Source organism: Equus caballus, chromosome 7, assembly GCF_041296265.1.
Source record: "Equus caballus isolate H_3958 breed thoroughbred chromosome 7, TB-T2T, whole genome shotgun sequence".
Lineage (NCBI taxonomy): Eukaryota > Metazoa > Chordata > Mammalia > Perissodactyla > Equidae > Equus > Equus caballus.
The window spans coordinates 77691503-77718232 of NC_091690.1; the positions used below are offsets into that span (position 1 = coordinate 77691503).

The 26730-nt window shown below is 46.2% G+C and overlaps 2 protein-coding genes across 18 annotated transcripts in view; one reads left to right on the plus strand and one right to left on the minus strand.

Moving 5' to 3' along the window:
* Positions 1–8448, minus strand: part of FHIP1B (FHF complex subunit HOOK interacting protein 1B) — a 23938-nt gene extending 15490 nt beyond the window's left edge. For 2 of the 11 annotated variants that reach the window (XM_070274574.1, XM_023645892.2), the window contains exons 1-2: positions 8206–8309; positions 3147–3202 (exon numbers count right to left, since the gene is read on the minus strand). The gene's annotated coding sequence lies outside the window, so the exon portion shown is untranslated. Of the gene's footprint in view, positions 1–3146; positions 3203–8205 lie in introns of all 11 variants that reach the window. The other 9 variants (XM_070274575.1, XM_014741774.3, XR_011441079.1 and 6 more) reach the window with 8 other exon arrangements.
* CNGA4 (cyclic nucleotide gated channel subunit alpha 4) lies at positions 8378–17686 on the plus strand. Of its 7 annotated transcripts, none has more exons than XM_070274581.1 (8): positions 8455–8553; positions 9419–9595; positions 10100–10241; positions 12547–12648; positions 12851–12957; positions 13261–13906; positions 14691–15040; positions 16764–17686. In XM_070274581.1, the coding sequence occupies exons 4-8, from the start codon at positions 12605–12607 to the stop codon at positions 17222–17224; spliced, it is 1608 nt and encodes a 535-aa protein (XP_070130682.1). In that variant the 5' UTR covers positions 8455–8553; positions 9419–9595; positions 10100–10241; positions 12547–12604; the 3' UTR covers positions 17225–17686. The 7 variants fall into 7 exon arrangements, with proteins under 7 accessions (XP_070130678.1, XP_070130680.1, XP_070130682.1 ...); XM_070274578.1 differs by having other exon boundaries at positions 8461–8553; positions 8914–9595; XM_070274580.1 differs by lacking the exon at positions 8455–8553 and adding an exon at positions 8577–8763 and having other exon boundaries at positions 9394–9595.
* Positions 17687–26730: the final 9044 nt, after the last annotated feature.

Genomic DNA, 26730 nt, shown 5'->3' on the forward strand with positions numbered 1-26730 from the left:
TTATAAACATCACTGACTATCACGGTAAGGAGTTTGGATTTTATCCATTGACATACTGGAGACAAAGGAGGTTTTTAAACAAGGAAATGGCAAGATCAAACTTATCTTCAAATATAGGTCAGATAACAGTACAAGGTGGAGCAGAGAGACAGACAACAGTAGACAATTTATAAGAATCTACTTCAACAGTCCATTTTAAAAAAAAAGATGGCGTGAACTAAGGAGGTAAGAGCCGGATTAGAAAAGATCAATCTGAGATTCACCTCTATCTTAGCATGTCCCATGTGATATTGGAATTATTTATACCTGTGATATCTCTGCCAATAACAGCAAGCTCCTTAACAAAAGGGACCATATCATTCAATCTTCTTTGAAATCCCAGTGCCAACATATTGCCCAGCATTAAAGAATGCTTATGGAACTGAATGCTCAATTTAAAATAATTACAACAGCTAACATATCTTGAGCATTTACTATGTGCCCGGGCTCTAAGAACTTCACGTACTAGCTCATTTAAATCTCATAAAAACCCTACCTGTACTATTATCTCCATTTTACACATGAGCAAATCAAAACCTAGAAAGGTTAAATAAACTGCTAAAGTTAGCCAGCTAGTAAGCGGCAGGACTGGATTGCAAACACAGATAATCTATCTCTAGATTTACCTTAATTGCAAAGTAGAAGCAACAAGACCTGGCAAATGAAAGGAGGATAAGAGAAGACCCAGATATGAAGTATAGGAGACTCAGTAAAAGATAATGCCATTAACAGACTGACTAGGAACACAAAACAAAAGGAATGGTGTTTTAGAAAAGAGGATGAGTACAGTTTGGGAAATGTTAAGTCTTCAGACACCTATAGGATATCCATGATGTCCAGAAAGCAAGTAGAAATATTATACTTGAGCTCAAGAGTAAAATCATGACTAGAGATATAAATCCAGGAGTCACCAGTTTATAGGTGGTAGATAAAGCTATGGAAGTAGATGGAATTAACCAAAGAGATCAGCAGATCATGAAAGGAGCCAAGGGTGACATCCTGAGGAAAACCAGGATGTAGAAAAGCAAAGGAGGAGGCGTCTTTAAAGACTGTGAAGGTAGCCAGAAATGGAAGAAGAAATCCAATGAATAATGATAATCAAGAAACCAAGGAAAGTTAGTTTCAAGAAACTGGACGTTGCTCATAGTGTGTAGTCTACAGAGAGATTAAGTAGAATGAAGACTGAAAATGATCAGTCAGTTTTAGCAATTAAGTTTTAGATAAACTTAGGAAGTCGCTTGTTAAAGAATGACTAGAAACCAAAGAAGTCTAAGACTTTCAAGAAATTCAGTAATAAGGGGAAGGATGAAAATAGGGCAATAGCTTTAAGAACTAGGGGGACAGCGTAGTCAAGAGAAAGTTTTTATTGTTTGGGTTAGTTTTAAGATGCGGAGCTTCAAGGGTGTTTGTCAAGTGATGAAAAGAAGTCTAAAGAAAGTAATATTACGGATAAAAAGATGGGGACAACTGACAGAAAAATCAGGTATAAGATCAGTCTCAGAAAAAGAGGTATACCATTTTCTCTGAGAAAGGAGGAAAACAGTAATAGATAAAGGATGGGTGCCTCTTCAGGTAAATCTGAAAGAGGGAAGTTCATATCTACCACCCCATTCCCACTCAACCTTCCCTCCCTCACTCGCCCAAGAGAGTAGGTGTGGAGATGACAAGGTGCTAGAGCCACAGAATGGATGCTGAGTCTTTCATACACAGTTTCCTATAAACCATCAAACACAGTCACACAAACTAATAGCTATCAGCAGCAAGGATGCATTGGAAAAGCTACTTACCTGTCTGCCCAAGTACTTATGGTCCCAAGTAGGCATGGGCTCAGGAAGACAAAGCCAACAGCTGAGAATACTGGTAAGAAGTCTTCCCTGTTACTAGCCCCTCCCACTGTTATTAGCCCTGGGATACTGCATCATCCCTTGCTGGTTTCCTTAAACTCTGCCCATACCTTTGTGCATGCAGTCCCTTTATTAAATTCTTCCCAAACCTAATTTGTGCCATCTGCTACCTGCAAGGACCCTGAATGATACAAGAGTCTTACTGATTATAGACACATTCTCAATCATATCTTATTTGAGGACTGAAAACAAACAGAGGCCCAAGGTCAAGCAAGAGTAACACAAAGCAGTTGGTAAAGCATGAGCTCTGCAGTCCCTCAAACAAAGGTTTGAATCTCAGTCCACCATTTTCTTCCAGCTATCTGACCTTAAAAAAATCACTTCACACGTCAGAGCCTCAGTTTCCTCATCTAGAAATTCCTGACAAAATAACTACTGTTACTGTTTTAAGAACTAAATAAGATAACCTATGTAGCACTCCAAGCATAAAGCAGGTGCTCTGTAAATGACATTTTCCTTTCCCCCTTCCCTCTCCTGATCCTGTTTGACCAAGGTGCCCTAACCCCTTGCTGAGGAGACATCTAACCTGCTCTGACATGTCCATTTTTACCAACTCACATACACACCCCGGTGAGCTGAAGGGCCAAACATACAGTCTCAGCAAAGCAAAGCCTTAACATATCCAAAACTAAACTGCCTCCAGCTTCTAAAACTCAATTCCAAAGATTAACAAACAGCTCTTACCTTGCAATATACCTGGAGTGCCCACTTCTGCTCCACTGCTTGACCAACAACCAGCCCTGCTCACAGACCCAAGAGGGGACTGGCCTCCAGGGCCTTTCTTCACACCCAACCCATCTCTTTTCAAAGACCTCAAAGACAAGGGCCACATTGGAATCAGTGTCTCAGAACTCAAAAGCCAAGACTTAACCTGGAACCTCTTCAGATACTGCAAAAACATAAAAGGTGGCTATAATTTGGTGTTCCTTTCACCTTAGACTCCCCCATTTCCTGTTAACCCTGCAGAGGTCAGAACAAGACAAAGAGAATGGAATCACCACACTATTACTCTGCCCTTTCCTCCCATAGCAAAGTCTAGAAAAAAGCAGACTCCTCTTCCCAGATTTAACTTCAGGCTCAGCTACAGGGCAAAATGGGGAAGAAGGAGCTGATCTTTCAGACCCTCTAAAGCCCAAGCTCAGGCACTCACCTTAGGGCCCAAAATACACCTTACAGGTACACTCAGCAAGGGTGTCCACTAACCTCAGAACAGCAGGCACAGGGCAGGAAGTGGCTCAGCCTCCTTACGAACCTTTGCCCTAGGAGAGGCAAAGATAGGGAGGGAGCTGGGGGCAGGGATACACCTGCAAGACCTACAGCAGACAGGGAGACAGCAAAATGACCTTCCAAGAACTGGTTAGTAAAGTCCTGAGGCTTCTCTCTCCCTACAATGGCTCTACCTAGACAAGATGCCTGATTACTAACATGTATGGGTGGACTGTTATCCTAAATACTGAAAGTAAAAAGATCTGATTAAAACCTCAAAGGAATACAAAAGGGAAAAAAAAGAAAAACCACCTCATAGGAGCCTACGAATCTAGAGTTCAGCTTACGCATATCCTCCCCGCTTATCTATTCCTCAGCCTCTAAGTATAAGATAAATGGGATATCAGTGTATGGTCTCAACTCACTCCCTCCTCTCCCCCCAGCGCCACCTCTGTTTCTTCCAGAGAGCTCCTCACTTAACTCCAGCAGAGCCCTTATAATTCACAACATGAACCTCAATCACATGGTGACTCCCCTTTACAACAGTGAATCCCCCGTCACACAGGGTTATCTCAACCCGTTGGGTGAAGGTGACAAAGAAAATGTCAAAGAAAAAGTGAGACTGAACTAGATTCTAAAGGATGAGGAAAGTTCACAGGACAGAGAACAAAAGGCATTCCTGGAAGAGGAAGCAGCTACTACAAAGATTTCAAGGCTCAAAAAAGTAACATGTTTGTTAGGGAACTGACCAATTTATCCAAGCTAGAATACAGAATAGGGAGTGGCAGGGCAGGAGATGAGGTTGGAGAGGTGAGTTGAGGCCAAACGATGCTATGTTAAGGAATTTGGATGTTGTCCTACGGAACACAAAGAGCCAAAAGCATTTAAGCAGAGGAGTTCCATGATCAGATTTGTATTTTTAGAAAAATCATTCTAGGGACAGACTAGAAAAGAGTAAGTTTGAAGGCAGAAGACTGTCGGGGAAAAATAAATCCAGATGAGATGAGGAGGAAGTAAACTAAAGCTTTAACAGAGAAGATGTAGCAGTAGAGATGAAGAGAAGAGAGACAATAGAGAGGGAAATGTATTAAGATTTTAGTGACTGGTTAAAAGCAGGAGGTGAAGAAATGAAAAGAATGGAAGATGAAACTGAAATCCTTGCCTGGATTAAGATACAGCATATGGTGCAAAAGCAGGCTTTCAGAGCAAGGACAATGAGTTCCGTTTTGGACATGTTAATTTTGAGATTTGTTGTTAGTGCAATGAGTTGGAACCATATACAGAAGAGCTGAACCCTAAGCAGTCTTTTTTCACCATCCTCTCACTGTCCGGTGCTATATCACACAATGCTCCGCTGCTATTCACAGGGTCTCCATTGCCAGTTTTTTCAGAAGTGGGGGACCAGGTCCTTCTTCCTAGCGTCTAGTCTGGAAGCTGTGTGAAACCTGCCAACCATGGGTGTCCCTACTGGTATTTGAAATACAGGTGGCATAGCTTTCAGCATCATGGCAACATGTAGCTACCACAGTATAACAACCGACAGATGGGTGGTATGGTTCCCTGACCAGGAAACAAACCCGGGCTGCAGTAGTGACAGCACGAAACCTTAACCACTAGACCACCAGGACTGGCTAATTTTGAGATACTGCTAGTGATATATAGTAGATCACTGAACACTATACATGATTGGAACATAGGAAGAGAGTGAGACCAGAAAAGTAATCACCTCTTATGATATATTTTTATATTTTATATTATTTCACTAAATTAAAATTATCTTTTCATGTGTGTCTCTCTCTCCCAATCAGACTGAGAATTCCTTGAGACCTCAGAGGACCATGTCTTATTTATCTTGTTATCTCATAAAATGTGAGCATCACAAGCACAGACTATATGCTAAAGAAGTATTTGCTGAATAAATAAATTAATTAATAAATGAATGAATGAATTTGTTCTCCCAGCTCTTAGCAGAGCGCCTGGCGCATGGCAGATATGGAAAAAATAAACACACAGCAACCCAAACATGTTTCCACCTCTACATCATCATCCTCATCTATGTTTCATCTTCTCAGATCTACCACTCAGCTATAAGTCCTAAGTCAAAATCCATTACGTTTATGTACTACTATTTCAACAAAGTGTTCAATATAGCACCATGAAGCTTACCAAACCCAGTGCTTTCTCCAGAATAACCAAGAACTGGACAGTCCCTAAGAATCCTCTGATGACTTGACTCATCCTATCACTAACACAATGTGACCCAGGTATTACGTATACCTGTTCCTATGTCATTGCCACATTATTAAACAGAACCCGTATCCCTGTCACTCTGAAAGTCTCTTTTTTTTTTTTTAGCAACTGTTGCAAATCATTTTTTTTCTTTTCTTTCTGCTTTTTCTTCCCAAATCCCCCCAGTACGTAGTTGTATATACTTTTTTTAGTTGTGGGTCCTTCTAGTTGTGGCACATGGGATGCCGCCTCAATGTGGCCTGATGAGTGGTGCCATGTCTGCGCCCAGGATCCAAACCAGCAAGACCCTGGGCCGCCACAGCGGAGCACGCGAACTTAACCACTCAGCCACGGGGCAGGCCCCTGAAAGTCTCTTTATTCTCTTTTGGAAATATAACAATTACAAATCGTAAAAGATGCTTTTTGCCAGTATGATGTCCTCCATGTCATCACAACCCTTCCCACACATCATATGCTTTTTACTCTACATCACCTTCACTCTCTATTACAAACTTTCTTTTCCCAAGTCACTCTCACTCTCAGGAGACCAAATTTTGGGTCCAGTTTTGCCATGTTATCATGTGACCCCTGGCTTCTGAATTTGATTCTTCAACTATAAAATAAGAATTCTTGCTCTTGCCTACTTCACAAGGTATCCGTGTAAATCCAGTAGAATTTGAAATTGCTATGTAATGCATGAATGCTGTTCAGATGTCAGAAATTATATAGAATTACTGTACAAATGCATGCTTTCTCAAGATAATACAGCAGCCACACCACCATCACTCTAAATTTCAGGATTTCATGAACCAGTACAAATAATTTCTTAAAAATTAAAAAAAAGGATTGTTACTTTTTATTTTGGCAAATAAACCGTTTTTTTAAAACCCATCATCTACCATCACCATTATTTCATCGCTGAGAGAGCACTGTAACACCAAAAGAATAGGAATGATGGGGCCTGCCCCATAGCATAGTGGTTGGGTTTAACGCACTCCCCTTCAGTGTCCCACGTTCACGGGTTCAGATCTCGGGCACAGACCTACACCACTCATCAGCCATGCTGTGGGGGCAACCCACATGTAAAATAAAGGAAGACTGGCACAGATGTTAGCTCAGGGTGAACCTTCCTCAGCCAAAAAAACAAAAAAATGAATAGGAATGATGATCTTAGAATAAATTTATCTTTATGAAAACTCTTGTTTCATATGTTGTCTTTCTCTCCTTCCACCTTGGATGAATGAAAACTATCATGCACTGACACGGTCCTCACCCCAGTGTTTAGGAATCACTCCTCTAAACTGTGTTATTATACATGTAGGTTCTATGGGGTTCTGATAATCTGGGCAGGTTGCCAAGGGTTCCATCAGGATGGAAACCTATTTGGCCCCCAGAGAGAAGCAAAGAGAAAATACCATGGGATAGAATAGTTGATTCTAAGGCTTAGACTCTGGAACAGAATGGGGACTTGAGCTGCCCCTAATTCTCAGAGAATGGTCCAGATAGGAAAGGCCTAACTTTTCCTGAGGTTGGGGAAGTTATCTGGGCTCTGTGGCAGACTGTTAGTACAGAGGAAAATTTAGTGGTGTGAAAGTGGCCATTATCACTGAGTGCCAACCCAGCTTTCCAGAACTTTCAAAATTTTCATGTGCATATGGGTTGGCAGGCAAAAGGGCACCTCCATAATGCTGATAAAGTGAACCCAACAATATGTCACAGAGAAAGGAATAAATTACAAAGGGATGGGTAAAACTTTTGAGGGAGGTAGAAATGTTCAGTATCTTGGAAGTGGTGATGGTTTCAGAGATGTAAACAGGGCAAAATTAATCAAATGTACATTTTAAATATGAGTTTATTGTACACAAATTTACGTCAATAAAGTAGTTTTTGAAAAGGCTTAACTGTAAGAAAATGAGAGCAAACCCATCCTGTTTGGGAGCCTAAATATAGCGTTGTATGTAACAAACCATGTGACTTCCATGAAAGTAGAATTAGCAACTAGGTGACAACCATCAAAGGCCCACAGCTCAGCACAGGTGAGGAGCAGCAGCAGAGAAAGGTTACCCAGAAGCTGGCAGAGAGAAAACAAGCAAAGGCAATCATAGCCAGAAAACCTCCAGGAGAGAGACTACCTTCGAGTTTGCGGTCCCAAGGAGGAACTTGAGGGAACAGAGGTCCCAGTGACTATTCTGTTAAAGACTAAGCCTCGAAAATAATTTTCATTATCATAGTTACTATTTCTCATGACGCCTTCATTTTTCTGTCTTCCAAAATATGTAGAGCCCAAGGGAGCAGAAGAGCCAAGTGCACGACATTCCCACTCAAGCTGTCCTACTCAGCCTATTGCTCTCACTGGGCAGGACAGTCCACTGAAAGAGGCTTCAGGAGCAACTCTCACTCTTACCCCAGTCTCACAACCCTCATCCCTTCCTCCCCTGCTCTGCCCTCAACTCCCTCACCAATTCACCACCGGCCCGCAGGCTCCCGCCTTCGCCCTTCACTCTCCCCCTCCCCGCACAGGCCTTCCCCCCTCAGTCTGGTCCCAGGGCTGCTCCTCAGCCCTGCCCTCAGGAGCCCCAGCCCCTCAGTAAATCGCGTTCACAAGTCCCTTCCACCTGGCCCCTCATACAACCCAGCTCCTTACTTGCTCACTCACCCCAGGCTCTCACTCCGCTCCGCTACCTGAGACACTCACACTCGGCCCCTCACCACACGCCAGCCCCTCACCCTGTCCCCTCACATCCAGTACAGTCACCAAAACCGGTGCCGTCATTCCCCTGTCCTCATCCCCTCACGCGCCTTTCCGGGCCCTCCGACCCAAGCTTACTGTTCACTCCCAGGACCCCGACCCTGACGAGGCCTGAACACTGCTGCGGGGCTAGGTGAGTTCAGGCCGCCGCCATCGCTCCTCAGGCGCACCAGCCGCGCCCCGCCCCGCGCCACACGCAACCCGCGCCCCCGCGCACCACACGTAACCGCCCAGCGACGCACGACTGGGCACTAGCGTGCCAGCTCATTGGCTGGGCCCGGCCAAAGACGGAGCGTCGATGCTTGTTTCCTGGCAACGGCCGGGCGCAGGGGCGGTGTCACCGACGGTATTCGGAACAAGGAGTACCGCCTCTTCCCCAGGTTCCGCCCCTTCGTGCTGTAAACCCCGCCCCCCAGAAGAACTCAGGCGAGTCATAGGGGAAGACCTCTGGGGAGGCGGAGGCCCGCGGGGCGGGGGGCGGAGCCTGGAGAGGAAAGGTCGAACCAGAGGGCAGAAGGAGGGCTCTAAGGAGGGATGCGATATTAAGATACAGGGAAAGACTAGAGGGCGGGGCTTAGGGAAAGATGGGCCTGCAAGAGACAAGAGGGGAAGAGACGAGACCACGGACCCTGGGAGGTGCTTAGAGTGGAAGACTGGGCGTGGAAGGGGCGTGGCTAGTACCAAACTGTAGGCCTGAGGGCGGAGTCAGTAGGTGGGCGGGGCCTGGGGAAAAGCGCTCTAGCGAGGGATGATTGACAACAGTCTAATTCATTTTTGCCTTCTCAGCCCGCACAGCTTGCATAGTACCCGGGCGATGATTGCCCCCTTTCCTTCCCCCAACACCTGCTGCCCCGTGATCTCTTGGATACTGTCTTATTCAGTCACTCAATGATCACGGAATAAATGCCTCCTTGTCAGGCGGGATTCCAGGTGAATTAGAACCGGTCTCTGCCCTCCAGGACCATTAAGGAGCAGGATTTAACATACGTGTGTTCAGAGGGTGAGGGGAAAGAGAGGGAAGGGGCTTAGGGAAGCATTCCAGGAGGAGATGATGTCTGAGCAGAGTCTTAAGAAACAAACAAGAGTAAGATACACTAAGAGAAATGGAAGTTTCAGATAAGGTCTGTAGTTTAGTTGGAAGTGTTGTACCAATGTTAATCCCCTGGTTTTGATCATTGTACTCTGGTTCTATAAGATGATAACAGGGGAACATGGGTAAGGAATTTACAAGAACTTTCTGTACTATTTTTGCCACTTTTCTGTAAGCCTAAAATTAGTTCAAAACAAAAAGTATTTAGAAAGAAAAAGAAATAGAAGTTTCGGCCCAAAGGATCAGCACATACCAAGGCAAGGAAGAATGGACAACTCCTAGGGGGTGCGCTGGGAACAACAATCAGTACAGCATGTCTGGACCCTAGGGAACATGCAGAGGAAACATTCTGAGATAAGGCTGAAGACAAGGACAGAGGTGAGACACTAGAGAGCTTTGTAGGTCAAGTTAAAGAGTTTAGATTTTATCCTTGGGATAATAGGGAACTATAAAGAATTTTATACATGGCCAGATTGATAGGGCCAAAATTAGAGTAGTACGGATGCAGAGAAATAGCTATGTGAACATTAGAAGGTAGGTCACTGGGCTTGATGACTGGATGAATATAAGAGGGAAAAAAGAGGAAGGACTAAAAACTGATGCTTAGCTTATATAAGTTCAAACACAGGCAAAACTAAACTATGCTATTAGAAGTCAGGAGAGTGATTACCATTGGAAAAGCATTGACTGGAAGCAGGCAAAGTGGGGTTCTCTACATGAGTGCTGGTTACATAGGTGTGTTCACTCTGTGAAATTTATCAAGCTGTATACTAAGAAAATGTGCACTTTTCTATATGTATGTTTGTTCTGGTTATTATGCTGTGTAACAAACCATCCCAAACTTAGTGGTATAAAACAATGGCCATTTTATTATGCTCACAGATTCTGCAAATTCAAGCAAGACACTCATCTGGGAAGCTCGAACACCTGGGGGTGACTTGAGGCTGATGACTGGAATCATCTGAAAGCTTCTTCACTCACATGTCTGATGCCTGAGCTGGGACAACTCAAAGGCTCAGCTCAGGTGGGGCTGTCAAACAGAGTACAGACACACGACTGCTGCTTGTGGCTTGGGCTTCTCACAATGTGGCAGCTAGGTTCCAAGAGGGAGCATCCTGAGAGGGAGCTTCCAAACAACTGGCATTCCAAGAGAACCAGAAGGAAGCTGCATGGCCTTCTATGATCTAGCCTCAGAAGTCACACAACATCACTCCTGCTGTACTCTATTAGTTGAAATAGTCATAAGGGAGGAACGTCAAAGAATTTGTGACCATTTTTAAAAACCGCCAAAATGTCATACAATAATAATAATGATAGCGATAATAATAAATACTGGTGTTGGGTATTTTGGCTGAAATGCCAAAGATAGATATTATAAAAGAAAGAGCAGATGGGGGAAGATAATGAGCTCAGTTATAGACCCAATGGGCTGAAGGTGACTGTGGGGTATCCAAGTGGGGACATCCAGTGAGAAATTAGTGGTATACAAAGGTCTGCAGCTCAGAAAGAGTTCTTGGGAGTCATTAGATGGGAAAGGAAATCCTGTGGGTGACTGAGATTGGCCAGAGAGAGTTGGGAGGATGGAAAGAAAAGGCCTAGGACAGAGTCCTAAAAAACATCAGCACGGAAGGGATGGGCAGAGGAGCTTATGAAAGACACTAAGAAAAAATAAACAGAAAACCAAGAAATTATGGTATCACAGAAACCATGGCAAAAGGGGATTTCGATAAAATGTTGGGGACTATAGACGTTTCTTCCAAGAAACTCTCCAAAAACACAAATCTGACCATATCACTTAACGGTGCAAAACGCTTCACAAGGTGTCCATTGCCTTTAGATAAAATCCAAGATTTATAACATGGCTGACAAAACTCTCCCTGAGCTGGTGTCTGTCCAACATTCAGCTTCATCTCTCACCACTGGCCCCTCAGGTTCTCTACAAAAACCACTTAATGTTCCCCCTGTCACCCATGCTTTTGGAAATCTTTATTCCTTTGCACATTCTATGCATGTTGCCTCTAGTGCTCTTCACCATCTCATCTCTATACCTGACTAACTCCTATTCTTCCTACAGAATCCAGGCTCACTTGGGACCCTTCCTTTCCCTTCCTGTGTACTGTCATAGCCCTCTGTGTATCCACCTAAAGGAGTACCCACCAGTCTGGCGTGTAATTGCCTGCACACCTGACTATTTCCCCTACAGGACTGTGAGTTTCTGGAGGGCAGGGAATGTTTTTCTTCTTCTTTTATCCCCAGTGCTTAGCACAATATTGACCTGGCACATAGCAGGTGTTCTGATTATGACTTGTTGACTGAGAAAGACGATAGTAGTTAAAGGGACATCAAGCTGAGGGAGAATTTTTAGATTTTTTGTTTGTTTTAGTATGGGAGAGATTTAAGCATGTTCACAGAAAGGGAAATTGAAAGAGGTTGAGGATCTAGGAAACATGTGGGATAGCTGGTGGGATCAGGCCCTAGAGGTAACAGGAAGGAATAGGGGCAAAACCCCACAGGATGGCCCCTGTCACACTCATCCAGCAGGAAAGAGGCAAGGTTAATGTGGATGTAGATAAGGGTGCATATAATAAAAGCAGAGTTCACATCTGATGTGACAGGCATTCTTCGTCCCCAGAGACTAGTTCAGCACCTGACACAAAAGACCCATTCAGTAAATAGTTGTTAAGTGAATAAAGAATAAGGCCCAAGCAGGGAACTTGCACAATGTAAAACTGAATGAATGACTGAGCCTACAATGGCACCCAGATCTCCTGACCTAGTGGGCCCCCATGTACTACACCTTGTTGGCAGGGAAGGTGACACACTGCCCAGGCTTACCCCTGAGGCATGCACCCTCACCTTCTCCAGGGACCTCATTAGTGATGTTTAGCTGGGCAGGTGTAAGCCTAGGCCCTGGGAGACAGGGCAGGGAGCTGGAGCCACACTGCCTCCGCCCCCTCAGTACCAGCTGGCCCTGGTTGTGTTGCTAAGAGCTTCAGACACCAAAGACAGAGAAGTCGCAGCTGGAGACCAAAGGCAGCCTCCTCCAGGCAGGCAGACGCTAGCCCCCACCTTCTGAAGCCACCTACAGGCAGAGGCCCTGGATATCTCACACCCAGGCACCAGGTCACAGAACCATGAACCAGGACAGCAAAGTGAAGACAACAGAGTCCAGGCCCCCTGCTCTGTCCAAGGCCAGGTGAGAGATCCTGGTCCCTGGTGTCAGATCTGTCCACTGCACTAGATAAAGGCTAATTCCTCTTGGTGCCCCCAGACCCTCAACATTGAATGTCTGGTGAATAAATGAAACAGACTTCCTCTGTTGCCCCCAGGAAGTCGCTGCCTGTCCTGGACCCATCTGGGGATTACTACTACTGGTGGCTGAACACAATGGTCTTCCCAGTAATGTATAACCTCCTCATCATCGTCAGCAGGTTTGGTGGGACCACGGGAGGGCCTTAAGCAGAGACAAAAGCTAAAAACTGAGACCCAGGAGAAGGGCGGGCCTTTGGGTGGGACCCCGGGGAGGGGCAGGGCCTATGCGAGGGCCCAGGGCAGAGTGCTGTGTGGCTTGGGCAGATGACCTCACACACGGAGAGTGCCCTTAAACAAATCCGTTCTCTCCCCACCACGCAGAGCCTGCTTTCCTGACTTGCAGCATGGTTATCTGGTAGCCTGGTTAGTGCTGGACTACATAAGTGACCTGCTGTACCTACTGGACATCGTGGTGCGCTTCCACACAGGTCAGTGAGTCCCAGGACTGACCCTTTGTTCTGTCTTCCCTTCCTCTTAGTAACAAGAAAGTGACCCCCTCCCTGACGGCACTTTCACATGCCTCTATGCTTGTCAACACCCTTATGCTCACCACAGAAACCCTAGAACAGGTTATGCCCACCACTACCCTGTCCCCGTGACTGTCCCTCTGTCCTAGCCTGGCCTGCCCACCCTCACCCTTATTACAGGAGTAGGCAGGCGCCCTGACTGAGCCACATACCTGACTCCATCTTACAGCTGACCCCAGCCTGACCTCCCCTCTTCCTCCCCAGGCTTCTTGGAACAGGGCATCCTTGTGGTGGACAAGAGTAGGATCGCCAGTCGCTATGCTCGCACCTGGAGCTTCCTCGTGGACCTGGCTTCCCTGGTGCCCACAGACGTGGCCTACTTGCAGCTGGGCCCGCACACACCCACACTGAGGCTGAACCGCTTTCTGAGGGCACCCCGCCTCTTTGAGGCCTTTGACCGCACAGAGACCCGCACAGCTTACCCAAACGCCTTTCGCATTGCCAAGCTGATGCTTTACATTTTTGTTGTCATCCATTGGAACAGCTGCCTGTACTTTGCCCTGTCCAGGTACCTGGGCTTCGGGCGTGACTCCTGGGTGTACCCTGATCCCGCACAGCCTGGCTTTGAGCGCCTGCGGCGCCAGTACCTCTACAGCTTTTACTTCTCCACACTGATCCTAACCACCGTGGGCGATACGCCGCTGCCAGCCCGGGAGGAGGAGTACCTCTTCATGGTGGGAGACTTCCTGCTGGCCGTCATGGGTTTTGCCACCATCATGGGTAGCATGAGCTCTGTCATCTACAACATGAACACTGCAGATGCAGCTTTCTACCCAGACCATGCACTTGTGAAGAAGTACATGAAGCTGCAGCATGTCAACCGCCGGTTGGAGCGGCGAGTTATTGACTGGTGAGGATGCTGGGGATCCAGCCCAGGACAGGGAGAGGTGTATGTGATAGAATCTGAGGAAGATGGCTGGTTTCTTATTGTCTGAGGGGCCAGGCAGGGCAGTCAGGATGTTGCATTCATTGGGGGGTTCACTGGGTGAGGCTTGAAAAAGAATGTCCTCCACTAATTGGATCTGGCCTTAGAGGGAGGGGTTGGGTAAGAGACTGACAGGAAGAGGAACTCATGCATGAGAAAGGATAACCTGGAGACCAGGGAATGGGAACTGGCACTGCCTGTAGGGCTCAGAGGGCCTGGAAGCAGTAAACAGGGAAGGGCAATCCCTCCCCACCCTGGGGATGGCCAACAACAAAATGGTTGACTATGTCATGGTAGTCCATACTGTAGGCTGAACAATAGGAAGCGACACCAAGTTGGGGACTAGAGCAGAGGGCCTCTAGAGAAGACAGGGCTTGGTGATTGAAGTAGGTGTCAGTGGGATGGCACAAAACATCACTCACTGGTGGGTGGGGAGAGCCTGACAGGAGGTAAAGAGTATCTTATTCATTGTCAGCTGGTAGAGGCTTCCAGGCCCTGGCTGAGGAAGAAAAGGTCAAAACCTATCTGTGACCAGCAAAGGAAATTGCGGACTGAAAGTATTCATCAGCCAACTGTCAAGTATTCTCATGCCCCTGTGAGATCTCAGTGTGGTTGGGCTCTTGGCTGAAACTAACTTGAGCACTGATGGAAGGTGTGGAGGCAGGCATGTAGGGGGCTGGTGAGGAACTGGTGCTGCCCTTGCCCCCAGGTACCAGCACCTGCAGATCAACAAGAAGATGACCAATGAGGTAGCTATCTTACAGCACTTGCCCGAGCGGTTGCGGGCAGAAGTGGCCGTGTCTGTACACCTGTCTACTCTGAGGCGGGTGCAGCTCTTCCAGAACTGTGAGGCCAGCCTGTTAGAGGAGCTGGTGCTGAAGCTGCAGCCCCAGACCTACTCACCAGGTGAATATGTCTGCCGCAAGGGGGACATTGGCCGAGAGATGTACATCATCCGCGAAGGTCAACTTGCCGTGGTGGCAGATGATGGAATCACACAGTACGCTGTGCTTGGTGCAGGGCTCTACTTTGGGGAGATCAGCATCATCAACATCAAAGGTGGGTACCCCAGCGTTTGTTCTGGGAACAGGGCCAGGGGAGGTGTATGGGGACAGCAGACCCCAGTACTGAGACCAGATGGTACATCAGGGCCTACAGATTAAGGAAACTTGGCACTTGCCTGAGTCACCAGAGGGCTCAGGAGAGAGGCAGGACATGGAGGGTCTTTTCCCTGAGAAGAAGCTGATCCAAGGTCAGTGAGGAGGGTGGGTCCTTGGAAGAGAGAGGACGCATGCTCTGCAGGTGTCAACCTGAAGCACCAACAGACCGGTGGAAGGTAGCAGAGATAATAATAATAATAATAATAATAGCAGCTAATATTTATTGTGTGCTTAGTACCTGCCCTGTTCAAAGTGCTTCACATGTACCAAATCATTAAATTCCCACAGCAACTCTATAAGGTATGTACTATTATCTGCACTTTAAAGGTAAGGAAATTGGAGCACAGAGAAGTTTGGGAACTTGTCCACAGGTAATTAGGTCATATGGGTAATAAGTACACACACTTGGGGTCAGTACAAGGAACAACTTTCTCACAGCCAAGTGGAAAGGAAGGAATCCCCAGGTACTCCATCAACTCCAGGCTGGGTCAGGCCAGGTACCCTACACTGGCTCATTTTTTCCTCTCATCAGCCCTGTGCAGTAGGAGTTGTTCAACCGATGCTACAGGAGATGAAAGGGGGTGAGTGCACTGTCACTGACTGAGGCTGGATACACACTCAGCCTGGGAATCCCACTGTCTAGTTGTTCTAAAGGCCTCACATCTGTCCCCTAAGGACTCCTCAGGCTCCACATCCTATATGGAGTTGGCCACTGTCTACCTGACTTCAGACAAGTCACTTCCCTTTTTTAGGCCTCCATTTCCTCACCTATCCAATGGGGCTGATATTAAAAGCCCAAAGAGTTATTTGTGAGGATTAAATAAGCTGTATGGGTGAGGCACCCAGCACAGTGCCTGGTGCACAGCAAGCGTTCAACAAACAGTGGCTCCCTTGCTCCTTCTTAGGTCCTTCTAGCTATGAGACTTTGCAGCATTTGGCCTAACCTCTCTTCCCATCCGCCCCCCACTAGTATCTTTCTAAAATGCAAATGATACCATACAGCTCCCCTGCTTAAAATATTTCAGTAGTTTCTCACTGCCCTCAGCATAAGGTCTGAACTCTTTACCATGCCTTATGAGACTCGGCTGATTTGGTTCTCTCCTCCTCTTTCCACTCTCCTCACACCCTGCACTTCAGCCACTCTGGACTACTTACTATTATCTGCATCCACCTAACTTTCCTACCTCCATCCCTCTGCTCATGCTCCTCCCTCTGCCTAGATACCTCCCTCCCTCCCTCTATTCCCCTAGTTACCTCCTACTCAGTCAGGCATCACTTCCTCCAGGCTTCCCTAAATTCTCTACCTTGCAGCTTGTTAGGGGCTCTTTGCCTATCTTCCCACAGTACCGGATGCATATGTCTATACTGCACCAGCTATATTGTTATGTAACTATCCGATTAAATGTCTACCTCCTCTAGACTGTGAATTCTTAGAGGCAAGTCAGATATCCACCCAGCACATGGCCTAGTCCCCAGTTCTTTACTGAATGAAAGAGTTAATGAAGCAGAAAAAGAGGCTCAGAAGGGCAAATATGATGGTGGGGGTCCTGGTTCAGGAGTGAAATGCCCCCTCACACCCAACCTGACTAATTATTCTTCTCACGTCTGCCTATATGCCACAGGGAACATGTCTGGGAACCGCCGCACAGCCAACATCAAGAGTCTAGGTTATTCAGACCTGTTTTGCCTGAGCAAGGAGGACCTGCGGGAAGTACTGAGCGAGTATCCACAGGCCCAGACCGTCATGGAGGAAAAGGGCCGTGAGATCCTGCTCAAAATGAACAAGTTGGACGTAAATGCCGAAGCAGCTGAAATTGCCCTACAGGAGGCCACAGAGTCCCGTCTGCAAGGCCTCGACCAGCAACTGGATGATCTGCAGACCAAGTTTGCCCGCCTCCTGGCTGAGCTGGAGTCCAGCGCACTCAAGATTGCTTATCGCATTGAACGGCTGGAGTGGCAGACTCGAGAGTGGCCAATGCCTGAGGAACTGGCCGAGGCTGATGACGAGGGTGACCCTGAGGAGGGAACGTCCAAGAGTAGAGAGGGCAGGGCTGGCCAGGAGGGTCCCCCAGGCCCAGAGTGACCCCATCTCTATCCTCAGGCCCCCCACCTACAAGTAAATCCAGAGTTAGAGGAAATCCTGCCTGCAGAAACTCTGCCATCGTGTCTGCTGTAGGGGTGTAGGAGGATAGCACACATTCATTCCCCACTCACCAGCATACACACTCTGGCCCCAGGACTGTGCATTCCATATAAAATGCTGTGGAGTTCTCCTCAGAGCACACTTGCTTTCTCACACACATAGATATGTGTTATACCCTCGTAACATATACACATTCAGTCGTGCACCTCATAAATACACACATTCTGAGCATCATACACCAATAGACACACAGATGCCCTCCACAGGTTTGCACACACTTGTGAACACACAAAACCACACCCAGAGCCCTCTTCTTCCAAGACAATCTTTAAATGCCCCTCGTATGGGAGGTCCACAAGTATACCCTGCAAGTTGCACTTCAATAAAGTATTTGCCTCCTCACTAAGCATTTATTGGCCTGATGGGAAAAGGCAAAGCCCGTGGTGGTCCGGGATGAATTCTGTCTGAATTCTGGGTCACACGGGCAAGGGGCATGGGCTGTGTAGTAGCTGGTGGGTAGGATTCAAAGAGGATGGGGTACGTACGTGATGAATCGAGGACCAGTACTTAGCAAAGGCAAAACAGGCTTATGCATCATACTGCTGTAATTGGGCACCTGCTTTTATAGACTTATTTACGTACACACACTGACCACTGCATCTCATACCAAAGTGTGTGTCCCCAACTTCGAGAGCTCTGAGGGGTTTGATCTAGCTTAGTGAGCCAGAGCAGATACCTCTGCTCCTTTTTCCTTCCTCTGGCCCAGCCCTGGAGCCTGGGACCAGGGCTATGCCACATTCAGTACTGATTCCAAGGGGAGAATAGTTCCCAGAACCACTGACCTGATCCTGTCCTACCATGCCAGTTGTTTAAGCTGGCCTTGATGCTAGCAGAAATCCAGCCCTCCTTCTCTATATGGTATTCCAAAGAATAGAGATTGGGTGGAGTGGAATATCATGGTTAAAGAGAACTGAAGATTAGTATTTGGGGAGTTTTGGAGTAACTTTGGCATACTTGGAAAGAGGTCTGCAGGTCTGGGGCAGGGAAGGTGTTGTGGGGTCTGTGGGGAGGAGTCTGATGTCATCTCTGAATCATATTCACCTTGATCACAATGTTAGCTCCTCCAGGGCCTAGCCAGTCTTGGGTCTGAGCTGTGCCAGGTGGTGTTTTAAAATGTACCTGGGATTTCCTTTATCAATAGGACTGAGTGAAGACACAGGTCAATGCCACTGAAAGAATAATTTATTACTTATAGTCCCCAAGAGGAGGGGCATACTGTGCCACACAGGGCCACATGGGAACGCACCAGGGTTAATCAGGAGGCAGAAGACGCAAGGGGAAAACATGGACAAAAAGCCTTTATTACTATAGTGGTGGGAAGTTTTTAGGTGGGGATGTCCCCTATTGGGCAGGAAGTGAAACCATTTAGGAGCTTATGGTTAGAAGGTACATAATATCATTTTCAAGCACCTTCAAAAGATGTAAACAACTCTGGTCATCAGCTTGGCCCATAAATTCAGGATGCCAAATCAGCAATTGCAGAATATCAAAAATGACTATTATAGGTGGTATGAGAGAATGTAGGGTAGGGCCCTCAGTGCTGTGAGGGCGGGATGTGTGGGAGCATCGGCTGATGTGTGGTCATGGAGACATTCCCCTAGAACTGTTGGTTCCTCAAAGCTGACCAACCTTTTGCGTATGGTAGGTGCAGGAGACATAGATGCATTCAGACATTAAGGACTTGGAACAAAAGTTTCTTTAAGAGAAACTAAGGCTGTGGCTGGAGTCAAGGTGTCAGGAGAGACTATCAGAGTCATTGCATGTTAAATCACTTAAAAGTATGTGATTATTTTGTGATTATCTTTCTTACAAAATACGGGATCCATAGGGCTGGCCCAAAGTCTGTCTTGTTCATCACTGTATCCTCAGGGCCAAAACTTTACCTGGCACATAGCAGGTACTCAAATATATATTTGGCAACCAAAGAGATGAGAGTTGAAGCAGATAGAGGCCTAAACTTGGAGGAAGATATGTTCAGCTTCTCAAGAGGTTTTCCTACCATATCTGCCCTCAAATCAGGTTGAGCTAGAATGGGTGGGTATGTTATGAAGGTCATCTTAGTAGTACCTGATGGATTTAGAGAGGTGAGAATATGCTTTTCATTGACACAATACAGTATGCACACCTGTCCCAAGAGAAAGGTCTCTTAGAACAGGTGATCCCTGCCACTCCATAGAATCCTGGTCTACAGCACAAGGAGGGTGATAAGTGGCCATCTGGCTCATCTTGGATGCAGAAACAAAACTCTTCTGGGGACAGCTGTGCATCTTGCTCAGCTTCTGATGTTCCAGGATGACGAGATCAAATTCCTTATGGTGGAGCCACCACACCTGAAGTCACCTTGAAGATCAGCAATTCCACATGCTGGGGTCCTTTAGTTGTGGAGTGCTTTTCATCATGGCACAGAAGATAATGTTTTAATAATTTTGGGTAAAACTGGATAGAGTTAGGTCAGGATAGGCAGAAGGCAACCCAAATTTTAAATTCCTGGAACAACAAAAATCCAAACTTTTTTAATTCCAAAGCATATTAGTTACTGTATGTTAAGTACTAGGCTGGGTACTTATATACGTGTCAGGAACTTTTATTGAGATGTTCATTTCCAATTTGTTCATTTTGTCCCTCCTCCCATCATAAGAAACTACATAAATCTTTGTATCCCCTAGACTTAAACCTTTTTAAATCGCAGCATCAAAAATAGAAATTTTCAGAAACTCTCTGCCCTAGGTTTTGTTTGTGAAAAGCAAGGCTCCTAGACTTTTACAAACACTTCACCTAGGGGGTGAATTGTGCCCAACCGTCTGTGAGGGCTTAGAGTTGAAGAAACAGAATCTTCAGGACCTGAGGAGAGGAGAGTCCCCAAGACTAAGAAAAGGAATGGGATTCTTGAGCACTGTATTAGTGTTCTTTTGCTGCTGTAACATATTACCACAAATTTAACAGCTTAAAACAGTACCCCATTATTATCTTACAGTTCTGTGAGTCAGAAATCCAGGCACAGTGTGGCTCAACTGGGCCCTCTGTTCAGGGCCTCCCAAGGCCAAAATCAAGGTGTCAACTGGGCTCTTTTCTGGAAGCTCTGGGGAAGAATCTGATTCCAAGATCATTCAGGTTATTGAAAGAATTCCATTCCTTTTGGTTGTAGGACTGAGGTCCTTATTTCCTTGACATATGGGCCCTTCATCTTCGAGCCAACAAAGTCAAGTTAAATCTTCCTCATTCCTCAAATCTCTTACTTTCCCTTCTATTACAAGGCTAAGGAAGATCTCTGTTTTTTAAGCTCATATGATTAGATTAGGTCCATTGAGATAATCCAGGATAATCTATTTTAAGGTCAGATGATTATTAATCTTAATTAAATCTGCAGCCCCTTTTGCCAAAATCCCAGGAATAACACCAGAGGACAAAGGCAATGGGAGCCAAAATTCTACCTATCACAATGTTTCTGGGGAGAAAAGTAGCCTGGACCCCACTTTCACAGGGGGCCCAGAATAGAGAACATTAAGAATTGAATGGAAACAGGAAAGATCACCATGTCCAAGCTGGCACTGAAGCCTCAAAGCAGCACCCTCAAGGGGGAGGGCAGGCCTGAACAAGGTGCACACCAGCATAACAGGCATGGTCTGAAGGCCGAGGCCCTCCCCACCTCCAGTTATTCTGTCCAACATAAAACCCCCAGAGACTTTTGCAAGATGCTCAACTAGGGGAAAAGAGATTGGAAAGAAAGCCACAAAACACAAGTGAGATTAAATGTTCCATAAGGTAGGTGGTTAAAAGGTTAGCTGAGAATTGTCTGATTTAGAGAATCAAGGAAATATCCAGTTTTTTACACTGTTATGGAATCATTCATAACTGCTCTATATCCATTATCTCATTGGGTTCTTAGAAAAACGTTAAGAAGTTTAAATTATTATTATTATGCTCATTTTTCCAGATCAGGAAACTGAAGCCCATAAACAATTAAAAGTATTAGATACAATTTATTAAGAAGCTGTTTCATGCCAGGCCTTGAGCTAAGTGCATTCTCTCAATTAACCCTTACAACCAAATGTGAAAGTTCTATTATTACCCCATTTTGAAATGAGAAAACCCAGGCTCTGGGAGGTTAGATAACTTGACCAATATCACAGGGCTTCTCAGTCAGATGGCATAAAACCTAGGTCTGTCTTACTGCTTCTCTTAGAGAGATAAGGAAAGAGATTACCTCAGCTTGAGGCTGAGGCCAGGCAAGTTCCTTCCTTTCTTGAGAATGACTGTTGCAAGCAGTAACACTGGTAATCAGGGGAGAAGGAGCCAGTCACCAGCAAGCCTGCCCAACGTGCTGAAGTGTGATCTCAAGGCTGCACCCACTGCTCTGGAGAAGAGCTGCCAATTCCAGCTCTCCCTTCTGCACACATACAGTGGGAGGAGGGCAGGAGTTTTGGAGTCACTGCTAGATTCCTACACGGGTGTCAAGAATGTCAAAGGGACCTCCTGCTGAGAGCCCAGCTGCTCTGGCTTAGCTCTTTTCCCTCCCACAGGACCTAGGGCCTCACCCACTTCCCACCTTGGGTCACTAACCTCAGGACACCTCGCCCGGCTAACACTTGGGATGTACACTCTTCCTCAGTGTTCACAGCTTGTTTGGTCCTCCACACTTCACCCTTTTCTTTCTGAGGATTTGGCTGCTAGCCCTGAAGACAGATGGAAATAAAGTATCAAGCTTGGAAGGAAATCAAATTGGTAGGGAGAAGGGCCATCCAACCCCAGGGAAGATCTAGTGCAAACACTGGAAGCCAGGAATCAAGAGCCAGGAGCAGGAGGCAAGGTGGGTGGATTCTAGTTTGAGGCTGAAGCGAGGATTTGGCTTGAGGCTCAGATCAAAAGTGGATAATCTAGCTGGGTTAGAGCCAGGGTCAGAGTCACAGCCCAGTCAGGGCAAGTATTAGGCTGACTTATAAGCACAAGAGATGGGAAAGAGCTTGGAGCCAGTCAGATGCTTGGAGCCAATCGGAGTAGGATTTTAGTTCCGAAACATCACTTACTAACTGGGGGACTCAGCCTCTTACAAAATCTTTCAGGGTTGTTGAAAGAAATGCTTGGAGAATTAAAATGTAAATGAGATAATGAGTGCAAACTGCCTACTAGAGCCTGACAGACAGTACCTGCTTAATAATGAATGGCAGCTATGACCATTGTTCCTATTTCTCTAGGAGCAGTTGTGCCTTTGAGGGCCCTGGAGCACAGGTTGTGGTGCTCTGCTTGGCCCTGGGCCTCCGGGCTGTGCTGGCAATACCAGGTCTGGCCAGCAGAGGGCCTAGGGCACTCCTTCCCTCCCCTTGTCTGGCTCCCTCCCAGGCCTCAGGATGGCATTGCCTTTTAAAGCTGGGAGATTCATCCAGGGAGAAATGGAATCTCAGGGACAGAATTTTGGTCTCTACTGATTTGTGAAAACCTTTCTTCAGATTTTTTAACAAAGACTAAAATGCAGCAGTGATGATGCTGAGAGACATTACAGAGGAAGTTGTGCCAAATCAGAGACAGCACTGTTGGGGGGCAGTGCCATCAAATGGCTGGAAACATTCAGGAGTGTCTCCCCCAACACCTTGAAAAATCCTTGTGCTTTTCACCCCAGAACGCATGGGCCCTCTTAAGGTCTGTCATTGCCTTTCCAGTTTCAGTACCTTGGCCTGTTGTCCGCACCCTTGCCCTTCACCAGCAGGTCCCACAGGTCCCCAGAGACTGATAACTTGGATGTGTTCATGGAAGCCTTCTCTCTGGGTGACTTCCCTCGTGAGCCTTCCTGCGGCTTTGTTAGACCTCAAGTCATGCCCTGACCTGGGGGATCCAGGCCCCTGTTGACCTACCTCTCAGACATGAGAGCCCACATCTGAAGTCATGTGTAACCACCCATTGGGAGCTAGCCTGAAGATTTGTGCCTCTGCTCTCCCCAGCACAAGCTCCAGGATCTGGAAAGCTAGTCCTTTCCTTGGTTTCTTTCCTCTGCGCAACATCTCTGGTGCTCCAGCTCCAGCCTTTCTGTCTTCTCAGTGCCCTCCCTCTTTGTTTAATTGTCCCAAGAGAAGGGCCTCCTACGTGGGCAGGGAGTGTGTGGGCAGGAGCTCAGCACAGAAGCATATCTGCACATCACAGAAATGCAGAGAAGAGAAGGCCTTGAAAGATGTGGGGAGATGTGGGAAGAAGGCAGCCTAATCAGACACAGAGGGAGGGGCTGAGCCAATGGGCAAGTGGGCACCCCAAAGACTAAACTGTGACTAGTTTCTCCCCTAGACTGGATTCCAGCTGCATGTGTGTGTCAGAGCCAGGGATGCTGGAGGCAGAGCCTATTCCACAACCCTCATACCACTGTGTGTGTGAACACTGTGTGTCCTGAGTAAAGTGCTGACGTGGTGTGGCCCTGCAACCTACCTAGAATAAGTGTTACCTTATACAGCAGGTCGTCTGGCTATGCATTAGGCACTACATTCTCCTCCCTTAGTTGTTTCCCCTGAACATTTACTGAAGTGTTGTTTAAACTTTCCCCTCTTATCTCAACTCTGATATAGAATATTGAAAGAAGGATCATGTGCCCACACTTGGGCCTGTGGGGCAGTAGCTGGGTGATTGAGACTTCTCTAAGGGAAAATTTTTAGAGCTACAAGAGTCAAGTTAGGTGGGCCTGCATCCTCCTTCAAAACACACACACACACACACACACACAAATACACACACACAAACAACAAAAACCTGACAACCTTTTTGAATCAGAAAGGCAGCTGCCCTCAGGACTGAGCTTGGCCCTACTTTGGGACACCTTACCCTTGCTTCCTTGACCTCTTAGGTTTCTGGTTTATTCTGGGACAAGGGTCCAGGTCTCTTTCCTCTTGCTACCCACACTGACTTTCCAGTTCCTCCTTGCTCTGATCTAAAGTCCCCCTGTTTCCTGGCTCTGAGCAATCCCATTCCTCCCAAATGCTGGCTTACTCCCTGGCATAGATGGAATTTCCTGATTTTGAGAAATAAGCTTCGACCGTCTTAGCACCACATTTTCATCCCCTTCTCTGCTCATGGTACACACCCCCTTATCCACTGCACCTATCACTTGGTGTTTTCCTCTTTACAAACCATCTCCTTGAAACAATCTATGCCCACAATCTATGCCCACAATCTCCTGGCCCTCACCTCCCATCACCCATCTATATTTAGTCAGAGGAGAAAATATGAGCAAGGGACAAGGGTGATGAGTAATGTGGAATGCACCCTGAAGCTATAAGCAATTCAAGGTTCTCTGGGCAAAAAGAAAAGCTAAAAAATAAGTAATAAAAGGAGTGTGAAGAGTGGTTTGAGAAACTGTTGAGGAAAAGGGCAGGAGCCAGACCCTTGAAATATAGACAAAGGGCAATTGCAAGACATGTAACTGTAAGAACTGCTATGAGAAGTACAAGGAGTTAAAGAAGTCCACAGGAGAGGCACCTAACCCAGACTTGTGGAGTTAAGGAAAGCTTCTCAGAGGAGTTTTGTCCTCTGTAACTCCTTTCCAACATCTGCAAACTCTTAAATCCTCAACTTCTTTGAACACTCTCCTAACTCCTGTGTTAACTAAAATCAGCACTCCCATAAGGATGGTACATCGTCTGCAGAAAAGGGTGACTTCTCATTCTCTCACAACCCCCATACTTGATTTGGGGTCCTCTGCATTCATCAATGCTTCTTCCCCATTCTCAATAAACCCCTGCTCCTTGTCACTCATACATTCATTGTGCTACTGTCTTCCTTTTTTCATTGCTGACAACTCCCAATCTTCTGGAGCCTACTTTACTCACTTTAGACTTTGTCACCTACCTCATGGTTCTGTCGTCTCCAGCTGAGATTCCCTGGCCCATTATTTCACCCTTGACCCTTTGTTTTTCCATCCCAGCCATCTGATAAAATCTTAACTTTGAATGAACTAAAGTATCTACATTCTCCCTGCTTGCATCCAACTACCTGAGTTCTGCTGGAGAAACTGATACCAGTAGAAATTCTTGATTACTAACTCTTAAATGAGTCCTCAATTCTTTTGTAACTATCTTACTACATTCCTTTTGTCTCCACTTTCCCTTTCGTAATTTATACAGTTTTCTTGAACAATCTTGACTCCTAAAATTTCAATCCTATCCACTCACACACACACACTCAGACACACACACACACTCACACCACTTACTGTGACCAGATCCCCAAATTCATAGAGAAAGTAGGAACTATCAGCCAGCAGCTCCCCATTAAAGCTACACATCTACTGTCTTCAGTAAGATACAGATCAAGTTGCTGTGACAAGTGAGAGAAAAAACTGTAGAGCCTTAAGATTGCAGTTTCTTTCTTTTTCATACAGGAGAACCAGAGGGGGCAAAATGGCTTTAGAGTATAGGAGACCCATGCTCCTTCCATCTTGTCACTCTGCCATCCCTAGTGTATTACCCTCACTGTATAAATGAAGGTGACTTACCTTTACATCCATATTCAACCTGCAGGAAAGGATAATGAGGAAAAGGGAGTCCACTCCTCTCTTTCAAGGGCTTGATCTGGGAGCTGCACTTATCACTTCTACCCATAACCACTGTCAGAATGTAGTCATAAAGCCTCATTTGGCTGCAAAAGAGTCTGTGAAATATAGTTGTTATCTGGTGGGCCATGACTTATTTTCACCTATAATTATTCTCTTCTAATAACTTCCTCATACAATTGAGTCTCTACTATCAAAAGCTAGAACACTCCACACGTGCTGTGTGTTCCATACCTCCCTTCCTGCTCAGGAATCTTGCATTAGTAATTAACTGACGTGTGTGTGTGTGTGTGTGTGTGTGTGTGTGTGTGTGTGTGTGTCTCTCTCTCTCTGTCTTTCTCTCTCTCTCTCACCCCCTCTCCCTGCCTCTCTTTTTCTTTGCATTAACAATTAACTTTGCTGCCCCTCCCCATCTTCAGTCTTTTCTATATGTTGGGGTAATTCCATCAGCAAAAATGTATTCTTCTAGTTCTTCCATCTTAAAAAACATCTTTTATTCCACAGCCCCCTCTTGTTACTACCCACTTTCCTTTCCTTAATAACTATTCTTCTAAAAGCCTTGCCTAAAGTTACTCGCTGCTCTTTCTCCCATCACATTCAGTTTTCCGCACACCCGATCTGTCTTCTGCCTCTACGACCTCACCAAAACGGCTCTTTCCAAGCATGCTGAGGCTCTCCAGGTCACTGAATTCAAAGCACAGTTTTCAGTCCTCATTTTTTTTTTTTTTTTTTTGATCCAGGAGGAGCATTTGGCTCAGTTCAGCACCTTTTGCAGGCTGGTCTTTCTCTACCCAGCCTTTAAATAATGGTCTTTTCCAGATTTCTGACCTGGTTCCTCATTTCTTCTTATTCAACACACTCT

Excerpts from the sequence above, each read along its gene's own strand:
- CNGA4 (XM_070274577.1), top strand. The coding sequence starts at position 12,352 with ATGAACCAGGACAGCAAAGTGAAGACAACAGAGTCCAGGCCCCCTGCT. Across the intron at positions 12,414-12,546 it reads CCTGCTCTGTCCAAGGCCAG|GAAGTCGCTGCCTGTCCTGG; the intron begins GTGAGAGATCCT and ends TGTTGCCCCCAG. Across the intron at positions 12,649-12,850 it reads CTCCTCATCATCGTCAGCAG|AGCCTGCTTTCCTGACTTGC; the intron begins GTTTGGTGGGAC and ends CCCACCACGCAG.